Source organism: Corticium candelabrum, chromosome 7, assembly GCF_963422355.1.
Source record: "Corticium candelabrum chromosome 7, ooCorCand1.1, whole genome shotgun sequence".
NCBI classification, from domain to species: Eukaryota; Metazoa; Porifera; class Homoscleromorpha; order Homosclerophorida; family Plakinidae; genus Corticium; species Corticium candelabrum.
The window spans coordinates 318,161-328,663 of record NC_085091.1 but is presented as its reverse complement, the minus strand read 5'-3'; the positions used below and the strand labels follow the sequence as shown (position 1 = coordinate 328,663).

Genomic DNA, 10,503 nt, shown 5'->3' with positions numbered 1-10,503 from the left:
ATAACAAATTAAATTGTCATGCTCAACCAGATCAGTCTGGTTTATAAGGTTTCTTGTTAATCCCACAGTGTAAGACCGTTGTCTGATTGCCAAATCTGTATGTACACTGTAGTATAGTAACACACATTACTAATACCGTCTTCGAATATTGACCAACTTTGGGCTGTGACGTCGAATCATGCACCATCTGAATCAATCTGAATAACTTGTGGCCCCTTCTCTGCTTCTGTGGCTGGCTGGACCGTAAGCTTCTTGCAAGAAGATATTGGGCCTTGTATCTTTCTTTCAGCAAGTTTTAGTATTTGGTGAGACTTTCCCTTTAAAATGCATGTACCATAACGTCTTAATCCTCTTCCTTATTTTAGTATACTTACACTTTTCCAAATTCTGTTTGACTTGAAATCAGAGCCATCCAGCTAGTACACACCCACTCACCAAGCCGTTAATTGTGACTCACTTGATCTTCGTAAAAACAAAAGATTACGATGGAACAACTGATTTGGTGCTTCCCTAAGTAAGTTACCAAGAACCTCTCTTAGAGATGATCTGGCTGAAATCCCCGAACTTCGGCGATACCCTTTTCTCCCAAATTTGTTAAAGTAACTAGTCTTCTATTGGCACTTGAGTCAAAGTCCCACAATTATGCAATTCACAACTGTACCCCAATATACCGCTAGTAATAATACAAAGTACATTATTTCACTCCAAGTAGTAAGAGTGACGTCTACCCCGGCACTCAAGTGCCAATAGAAGACTAGCTACTTTACCAGACTTGGAAAAGAGGGTATCACCCAGGTTTGGAGATTCCATCCAGATCATCTCTAGGAGAGGTTCTTGGTACCTCACTTATGGAAGCACCAGATCAGTTGTTCCAACGTAAGCTTTTGTTTTTATGGAGAACGAGTCACCAATTAATGGCTTGGTAAGTGGGTGTGTACTGGATGGCTCTGACCTTGAGTCAAACAGAATTTGGAAATGTGTAGGTACTAAAATAAGGAAGAGGATTATAATGTTATCGAACATGCATTTAAAAGTTGGTTGAGAAATGCAAAGTGAGTAGAAGACACATTGTTTGTCTAGTTTGTCTAGTGTTTATGTAGCTCAGGGTGAGCACTGTACCTGTGTATGTATATATATATATATATATATATATATATATATATATATATATATATATATATATATAGGTACATGTGTATGATTCAAAATATATTATGCAACAGGATACTATGCATAATATATTATGATACAGATTCAGCATATTCATGGGGTCACTTGATGTGGAAGGAAGTCACGGAGATCAGTAGCATCAGGCGGTTATAGATCTTTCTTGTCAATTAAAATTATTTTTATTAATTCAATAATATGATGCAAATATATAATTAATTAATGTAATGTAATGTAATATAATTAATTAAAATCTAATTAATTCGTTAATTAATATGATGCAAATGAACTCGTGGCTATCTCTTCTAATCCGATGTGGCCATCGATGACGTCACTTTCAACTAATGGCATCATTTTTAGGTAATGACATATTTGATCCATATTTTGTACATACTGTAGTAGCTTTTAATAAATTAATAATAATCGTATATATAACAGTGATGGTTGTGGTAAGTTCAGACACTCTTGTTAGTTAATTAATTAATTATATTTTTTTACTCGTGTGTAGATACAGCTGTCGTTGATATATCTTCGACTTACAATCGTTATTTGATGGCAAATCAGACACCAAATGTTAACAAATATCAGAAGTAGGTTGACAACAAAGATAATATACTTTGTTGGTTGATTTTAATTAACGAGTGTGCGGCGGGTGGTGTGTTTAGATTTGATGAAAGGTATGGAAGTTTGTCGACGGATAGAACGGGCACAGTTAACGTCAGTCTTCCTGTTGGTGGACCAAAATGGATGGCATCTTCACTAGAACCGGAGAACCAGTGGCTGTCACTGTGATACAAGAAATGTACTAAGGTACATTGTACTGTATATATTCTGTACGTTGTAGTGTATATATTGACTGATCAAGTAAGGATCAGTACGTCTTACATCTAGTACTCTGTCACTGATCACTACTGCGCATGCGCAATGGTGGAAATGCTTTTGCTCTGACTGACACCTGTAGCGTTCATAGCAAGAAGAAACAAGTTTGACGCATGTTTACATCTACATGTACAGTGTAGTACAAACTGCAATCACAACGTTCTGTCATATCGTTGTAGTGAGCAAGATGTTTATGTCGTGTGCTGCTGTAGTCGTCATCATCAAGTTCCATCGTCCATTGCTAACTAACATCGTCTTCGACTTTGTCCAACCACTTGTGACACCCAAGACTTGCTGCTGTGCACTTTGTGACTCGCTGCTTGTTGAACTTGCATTGAACTTGCTAAATATTACATTTCAAGCACTAAATAGGAAACATAATTAGTTATGTATACTTTATAATGTTAATTAATTAATTAATATATATTAGCTATTTATTAATTTATCTGTTGTTTGTGCACCGCCAGGATTTGAACCACAACCCACGACCATGTCTTCCGAAGTCTCACCGTTATGGCGTGCCACTAGTGTCATAATTCGCTATTTCCACTGAAGTAGAAATAATTCTACTTAAGTGAAATTCAATTCTACTGACGTAGAAATCGGCACTTCCACTGACATAGAAATCCATTTTTACTTAACTGAAATTCATCATTTTCACTTCAGTTGAATTGAATTCTACTGTGGAAATTGACCACTGAATTCTACTTAATTAAGTAGAATTATTTTATTGAAGTCAATTGAATACTACTTAAGTGGAAATGAATTTTACTTACTTAGAATTCATTTCCACTTAAGTAGAATTCAGTGGTCAATTTCCACTGAAGTAGAATTCAATTCAACTGAAGTGATAATGGAGGCTCTAGGGTGAGGGGAGCAAAGCGACTAGTGAGGTGGAAGCATGCACCCAGTTGGCAATATAATTTTCACGACCTTTGCCGGCATTGCTAATAGGAGTTGAGACAAATTTTGGTAGGGAAGGTATCGTCACCTTCTAGCCTGTCTATGGTCGATGGAAGGAGCAGTCAGCAGCCGGTGTTATGTATGCAGTCATCACATCGCGAGGTTATTTCGAAGAGAAGCACATTACACGGATCGCTTTCTCGACATTCTCGCTTGTGGTGCACGTGATGAGTTCATGACGTCATTGATATGGTCCAATCAGCAGAGACTGCCAGTAGAATAGCATATGTAACAAAGCAGCCAGTCACGGCTAAATAACCACTGTGTGTTGTTAATTGTGTTTATTGGCTTCTTGTACACTGTTTTAAGTTTGTTTATCTGTTTGTTTGTCTGTCTGTTTGTCTGTTGGTCTGTCTGTTTGTTTGTCTCTCTGTTTGTCTGTTTGTATGTCTGTCTTTCTGTTTGTTTGTCTGTTTGTATGTCTGTCTTTCTGTTTGTCTGTCCGTCCATCCGTCCGTTTGTTTTTCTGTTTGTCTTCTTTTTATCTGTTTGTCTGTCTGATTGTCTTGCATCGTCAAAATCCATTGTCATTGTCTGTTTTATAACATTTTATAATGTGTGCACTAACTCACATTGTCTACTGTAGGTGAGTCTGTGTTTGCACGTTGCCTTTCCTCTTTGAAAGACGAGAGAGTAACAGCTAGCAAGAGCTTGAAAGGGCCGAGTACGACCAAATATGAAGGTGACAGGAAGGAAATGGTGGAGCACATCAGACAGGTAGACAGTGAGAAGTCGTGGAGGATCTCGTTGGCCCACTGATTGTGATCTGTGTGGGTGTGGTTAGGCTTTGTATACATCCAAGATTATCTCGTATGCCCAGGGCTTCATACTGCTGAGAGAAGCGGCGATGGAATACAATTAAACACTCAACTATCGATCAAAATTGCTCTCATGTGGAGAGGTGGCTGCATCATTAGAAGGTCAATCGTCTGTCTGTTTACATGTTTATGTATCAGTGGTCTAGGTGTTTGTTTGTTTGTTTGTTCGTCTTTCTGTCTGTCCGTCTGTCGGTCTGTCTCTGTCTGTCTGTATGTATGTATGTCTTTGTTGACAAAATCTTACTTGCAGGCATCACGCAAAGTCTGTGCAATGGCTGTCACTCTTGGTATCCCCACTCCATACTTCAGCACTGCTCTCACCTTTCACGATGGCTACAGATCAGGCAGCTTGCCAGCTAATCTCATCCAGGCACAGAGAGATTACTTTGGTGCTCACACGTATGAGCTGCCTTCTAAACTCGGTCAATTCATCCACACCAACTGGACCGGCCACGGTGGTTCTGTCTCGTCATCCACTTACACTGCCTGATTGGTCAAGTGTAGCCATTGATATCAACATTTGTGAACGCATTGCAGCTTTTACTGGGAATCTGTGTACGCATTCAAAGGCGTATGAAGGACTTAAAGTGCCATTTCATCACTATGCTCCCTAGATATAGCGGAGCTGCAATCTCTTATCAATGCTCAACAGCGGCCTAGAATCGTGATGTCGACAAGTACAGAGGCTAGAACAACGTCAAATTCCAATTGAAAGCTCAGTTCTTAGCAAATATCATTAGTAGGACGTTACTAAAGGACGTGAATATGAAGTTGGGAACATCTTGATTATTAGAAAGACACATGGACAGACACATGGACAGACTACAAGCTGATGCTACCATCAGCACAACCACAATTTCTCAACAGTTTTCTCATCACAGGTTGTGTGTCTTGCCTTTTATCTATTAGAATGTACACACAAACGTTTAAGTTGAATAAGCAAGTTGTATCATTTAAATCACAATTGACTGACATTTAGCTGCAGCATTGACATACACAACTGACAAACAACATTTAAATGTCTATAAAAAGCTTCACTTACAGTCAAACGTTTTACTGTAGTTCACATCAACGCAAACTGTAAAAAGTGAGAGACTGACTGCTAGACTATCAAAAAGTTCAATGTCAACTCATATTGCACAGCAGACTACACACATGCAACATCATCTATTGCATTTATAACAAGCAGCAAGTTGGATAAATTGAGACAAACAGACAAACAAATACATCACAATTATCTGCTCCTAAGTCACATCCACGGCATCTCTACGAGTGTCACTTTGTCTTCTTTGCATTTCTTGCCTTTCACCATCCTTTTGGGAGGACATGAAGTGTACTCATCATTCTGCTTCACTGCATTCACTTGCATGAGAGCTGCTGCTGCAGAAATGCGATCACGTTGATTCTCTTCTGCCATAGCATAGCAAATGTCCTGCAGTGGAACATAAGGAACAGCTTGAAACTGCCTCTCACGCATTTTCCTATCTGTAGCAATTCCTGTGAATAACTCAACATACGTGACTCCCAAGCTGTACATGTCGGCTTGTGTTGTGTTACGTGGGGCCACTGCACCATCCTCCACAACTCGTTCTGGTGCAATGTATTCTGGACTGAGAGGACCAACAGAAAGTGACTCGTTAGAGAAGCGACAAGAGCCCAGATCACCGATTTTGGCTTCCATGGTCTTGCTGATGAGAATGTTGGTAGAGCGAATGTCTCCATGAAGAAGAGCAGGCTGCAGCTGGTGAAGATACATCACACCACACAGACATCCCACAGCTATATCCACTTGTTCCCTCATGGACAGATATCTCCTTTTCAAAGCAGCATTGATCACATCTTTCAGTGATCCTTCCAAAAGCTCCATGACGATACGAAGAGGAACTTCATTTTCAACGATAGCTCCACAGATGGATACGACATTGGGGTGATGGACACGACTGGACACCGACACTTCACGTCGAATCAATGAAATATTGAAATCAGTTACTCTAACCGGTTCTTCATAAAATGTCTTGACGGCAACTGCTACACCACTCCACATGCCAACACCAACCTCTACAATACACCATCAATACACACATACACATACAGTAGAGCACCTATTATCTGGACAGCTCATCTCTGCCACCTGGTCATGTGGGCATAATCGTGTGGGCACAAAATCAGTGGTGTAAATCAAAGCCACAGTACAGACAAAAAGCAGTGACGTTTTGCATAAATAAAGCTGACAATGCAAGCAACTTCCCAGCAATAATTACAGATATCTGTATGTTACACATGTGATATAGGGAGCGCTTCTTACGTAGACATCCTCTGGTCCCAACCTGTCCAGATAACTAAATGGTGCTCTAATGTATAGCTACAAGTAAACAACCAATTCACTCATTTCTGTTACCTCCATAAGCTCCTGTTCCCAACTTTAATCCAATCATGTGTACACTGTCATCATGGATCTGTATAACGCTGTCATATTGATGTTGAAGTTGCTCCAGCTGCTGCACTGCCCTTTCACGTCTCTGCAAGTCTCTTGCCAGACGTTCATTAGTCGTGTGCTTCTCTTGTACCTCGTGCCTCAAAACATCAATTTGTCTTCTCTGTTCTTCTATTGTGCTTCTCATATCATTCAACTCTTCTCCCTGTTGTTGTAGTTGTCCCTCTTTGTCATCTAGCTCGCTTGTCATTCTCGTGATTTCCTGCTGTAGGTTATTTGCTTCTCTCTGTTTCTGTGCTGCAAGATGTTCCTGATCTTGAACTGCTGTTTGCAATTGTTTGATGTCTTCATCACACTGCTGGAGAACCTGCAGCAATCTCCTTACTTCTCCCACTTGACGTTCATTCTCATCAGCGACGGTACGAGTTACAGCCTCCTGATCAGCCAATTGCTGCTGTAAAGCAGATTTCTCTGCTTGAATGGCTCGATTGCTTTCTCTGAGCTGCTCCAACTCTCTTTGTAAATCATCAACTTGAAATGCACTTGCTTGATGCTCGACTACAAAATAAATAGTAAAGATTAATACTCAAACAAGCAATAATACAGATAAACAGATGAGTGAGTAAGACAGAAAACCTAGCATGTATGTACAAAAAACAAACCGTCAACAGACAATCCCATCACATGAAGGTAAAAATATTTAGACCATGTTTACCCTAGTGCTTAATTAAACCAGTTTAACAACTGGTTTAGGCTAAACTGGGTTAGGGATTGACCTGTTTCCACCTCCACTAAACCAGTTATATTCTAGACCTAAACCACATTTTCTAAACCTGTTTGTAGTAAGTTTAGCAAGTCATTTAGGTTTAACTGTCACATGACAGTAGCATATACACTTGATGATGACATCTGACAATGCCATTTAGTATTATTTTGTTGGTATGAAGTTGCCACAAAATACAAAATCGTCATCAAATAAAGGAGAGAAATCAGCAGCTGGTGCATGTACGTAGATGCTGAATTTGAAGTCTCAGTCACAACCAACTTGCTCTGACTCGGTGGCAGAGCAGTGCAATGTATCACAGAAAAGGTTGTTCCAGGAATACCACGCATTGCAAAACGGATTTCTCTGTATACCTCCTGGGATGTGCATGTCCCTCGAGGAAAGAGTCGCCTTCTTTAATGGTTTTGTTTATGAACTCGTTTAAGCTAATTAAACTAGTTTAACATGGAGCTAGTGAAAATATGGCCTTAGGGTTTTCTCACAGCTTGTTTGAGGTAATAAACTAACAACATACACTACTGATACAACATTCGCACATTTTAGTCTCTAACTTCTAACTCGGAGAATCCTGAATAACTTTTGACAGAAAGGTTTAATAGACATCATTCTTAGAGCATCGCCTTGCACCTTTTACTCCGTGCATTAGCACATTAATTTCTGTCCAAGTTATTCAATTTGCCGGCTTGGTGGCTCTGATGAGAACCCTGTTTATGTTTATCCCACATCTCGTGTCACATTACATGCTACATGTGACGTCATCATCACCAACTGACTTAGCTAATGCAAATTGCATTTGAATCGTCTGCTCATTGAGTATAAGGAAAGTCACTACAGCACAGTTTATACAAAAATTTCCTGCAAGAATAATTGTGAGCTCATAAGTAAATGAGTGTATACCTTGATGATAAGAAACAGCTCGTTGATGTTGTTGCAAAATGTCGACTGCTTCTTGATCTTTCTTTAGCATTCGTAAGCAATAGCTCAGATCTCGAATTGCTATACACACAATAAGATAGAACTTGTACTTTGTCCACTTTCTATCATTTCTAATCATTTTATGTGACAACACACCTGCACTTGTTGTGGGATGCAGGTACCCTAAAGTCACACCCAAAATGTTGACACTTTCCTTCAAGATCCTTTCTGCTTCTTCCCACTTCTGTTGTCTTACAAGAACTTTAGCAACACCAAATAAACCTGAATACAAATAAACATTCTACAGTTAAAACAAAACAAAATATGACTCTAGACAATGAATTACTTCTTCCTCTTATTGGGTGTTCCACACCTATTGCTTTGCTCATCATTTCTGATGATTCGTGGAACAACTGCAAAGCATCCATAAGTTGGTCTTGTTTCAATTGACACTCTGCCATACGACAAAGAGCTGAACAAAAGGAACAATAAACATAATTAAGAGACAATTCTCATATTTACAATCTCTCACTTTTAGCAGTCTCCCAATGGTTGGTTGGTAAAAAGTGTCTTTGTATTGTTGCTGCTTCTTGCAGTATCCTATTGGCACGCTTGTATTCACCCCTTATCACCAATACTTCTCCCATTTCACTCAACACTACACAACACAACACAAGTCAGCAACGTATGTCACACATCTAACACACTGACAAGTTCAATGATTATCTCAATGTTACTGTCAACATTAAACTCTTCAAACTCATTTCCATCTTGTAACTTACCACGTGCCTTCAAGTGCTCTTCTCCCATCATTTGAATCCATCCATCAGCCTGTTGTAACAATTTTTTCACTTCCTCTACTGTTCCTTCATTTAGTTGAATTGCATAAGCCAATCGAGTAGCAGCTACTCAAACACAATCAGCAACAAACAACATTTCAATTCACACACCATACTCACCTAGTGCTTTCACAATATTGTCATCTGTGCTGAATGCTAAACCATAACCTTCTCTCATCACATCTTCTGCTTCTTTTGTTAGACATTGAGAGAGAAGGCAACGTGACAACGAAGCACAAGCTACACAACAAAATACACTTTAATCAATAAAACAAAACTCATTGATATCAATATTTTTAAAGCATTAATATTAATAAATAGAATGTAAAATCCTTTATCAATAAATTTCTACAAAAAAAAACACCACAAACCAATATTTCATATTTAATAAATAAATGTTTGATTTAAGATTAGCAATTTTACCAGCAAATGAATCGACATTCTTTATTCTTTTCTCACATCACACAAATAAATACAAAGCAGTAAACATCATAATCACGACTGCAATTTTCCATCATAAATACACACACACTCTAACATCAGCACATAGTCAGACCTCGTTACTCTGACATCCAATACACTCACATCCTTGCTTTCCCACAAACATACACGTACAACCAATTTACAAATGTGACACAAAGCCCTCATCTCCACATTACCAATAATCTGACAGTTGCATTAATACAACAAACACTAGAGGAACAAACATGCTTGCAACGACCACATCTGACCGTATCTATTAACATTCACAAATGCAACACAAAGACTCGTATAAAGTCGTGCTTCTCCACTTTCATCATTTCCTTCCACTTAACTAAAGACATTGACTTCAATTCATAATGTCTAAATTCACTTTTCTTCTTTCTTTGTCTATGTGTCCTCCTTGACGACCCGTTCATGTCTTCCTCTCATCTCTTACACTCTACACAAGCTGCAACACTACATTACTTCATTAATTAACAAACTCATAAACCTAACACTCAATATTACATTCACTTACAAACTCACAACATCACTCTTACTCACTTCGTGCCATCATGACTTTGTCCACAGAAGACAATCTACGCTGGATGTTGAGTGACTCTCTTAGATGTTCTGTTGCTCTTACATACTTGCCCTCATGGTATAGATACACTCCCATATTGTGTAACACTAAATTAGAGACACAACAACACAACAGTCAGTCACTTCATCTCTTCTAGTCGTAGTCTCTCTTCACAGTCTGTCAGACCCTCCCAACATCTTCACCTCTCAACACACACTACACACTAGACATCGTGCCAGACCTGCCAACCTAGCTGAATCAAAGTGCGTAGTTTACAGAAAAGAATGCAGAAGAATGCGTGAGGTTTAAAAATTTTTTGAGATGCCTACAATAGCATTAATATCATTAAATTTTATATCGTAATAAATGTTAAATAATATATAAATAATATACAATTATCAAAATTTAAATATTTGCATGCTCGGTTGGAGTAAAAGCCATTAATTAATTAATTAATTACAATACACTTAACTTAAATAAGCAAACTGCAACAAATGTAAAACACTGCCTGTTATTAAAATATAAGCCTAGACTAAATCTATAAATGAGGTATATATATACACAGTAATAGTCTCGCTGCTAGTTCGGATGTTTTAGATTCTCTGGCCTTCTTCCATCGCTTTTCCAGCAATATACAACTCCTTGGTAGTCTAGGGTAG

At 38.6% G+C, this 10,503-nt stretch overlaps 1 protein-coding gene and 1 long non-coding RNA gene across 2 annotated transcripts in view; one reads left to right on the top strand and one right to left on the bottom strand.

Moving 5' to 3' along the window:
• Positions 1-4,216, top strand: part of LOC134181977 (uncharacterized) — a 5,042-nt gene extending 826 nt beyond the window's left edge. The window contains exons 2-6 of the long non-coding RNA XR_009970235.1: positions 1,676-1,757; positions 1,833-1,977; positions 3,596-3,726; positions 3,794-3,929; positions 4,078-4,216. This is a non-coding gene — a long non-coding RNA (uncharacterized LOC134181977). The remainder of the gene's footprint in view (positions 1-1,675; positions 1,758-1,832; positions 1,978-3,595; positions 3,727-3,793; positions 3,930-4,077) is intronic.
• A 604-nt stretch (positions 4,217-4,820) lies between these two features.
• Positions 4,821-8,729, bottom strand: LOC134182662 (uncharacterized). The gene is made up of 6 exons (XM_062650095.1): positions 8,493-8,729; positions 8,307-8,432; positions 8,117-8,242; positions 7,943-8,041; positions 6,226-6,819; positions 4,821-5,885 (listed from the first exon to the last, which is right to left on the bottom strand). The coding sequence occupies exons 1-6, from the start codon at positions 8,605-8,607 to the stop codon at positions 5,077-5,079; spliced, it is 1,869 nt and encodes a 622-aa protein (XP_062506079.1). The 5' UTR covers positions 8,608-8,729; the 3' UTR covers positions 4,821-5,076.
• Between the last annotated feature and the right edge of the window lie 1,774 nt (positions 8,730-10,503).

Excerpts from the sequence above, each read along its gene's own strand:
- LOC134182662 (XM_062650095.1), bottom strand. The coding sequence starts at position 8,607 with ATGGGAGAAGTATTGGTGATAAGGGGTGAATACAAGCGTGCCAATAGG. Across the intron at positions 8,243-8,306 it reads ACACCCAATAAGAGGAAGAA|GTTTATTTGGTGTTGCTAAA; the intron begins GTAATTCATTGT and ends ATTTGTATTCAG. Across the intron at positions 5,886-6,225 it reads GGGAACAGGAGCTTATGGAG|AGGTTGGTGTTGGCATGTGG; the intron begins GTAACAGAAATG and ends GGTGTATTGTAG.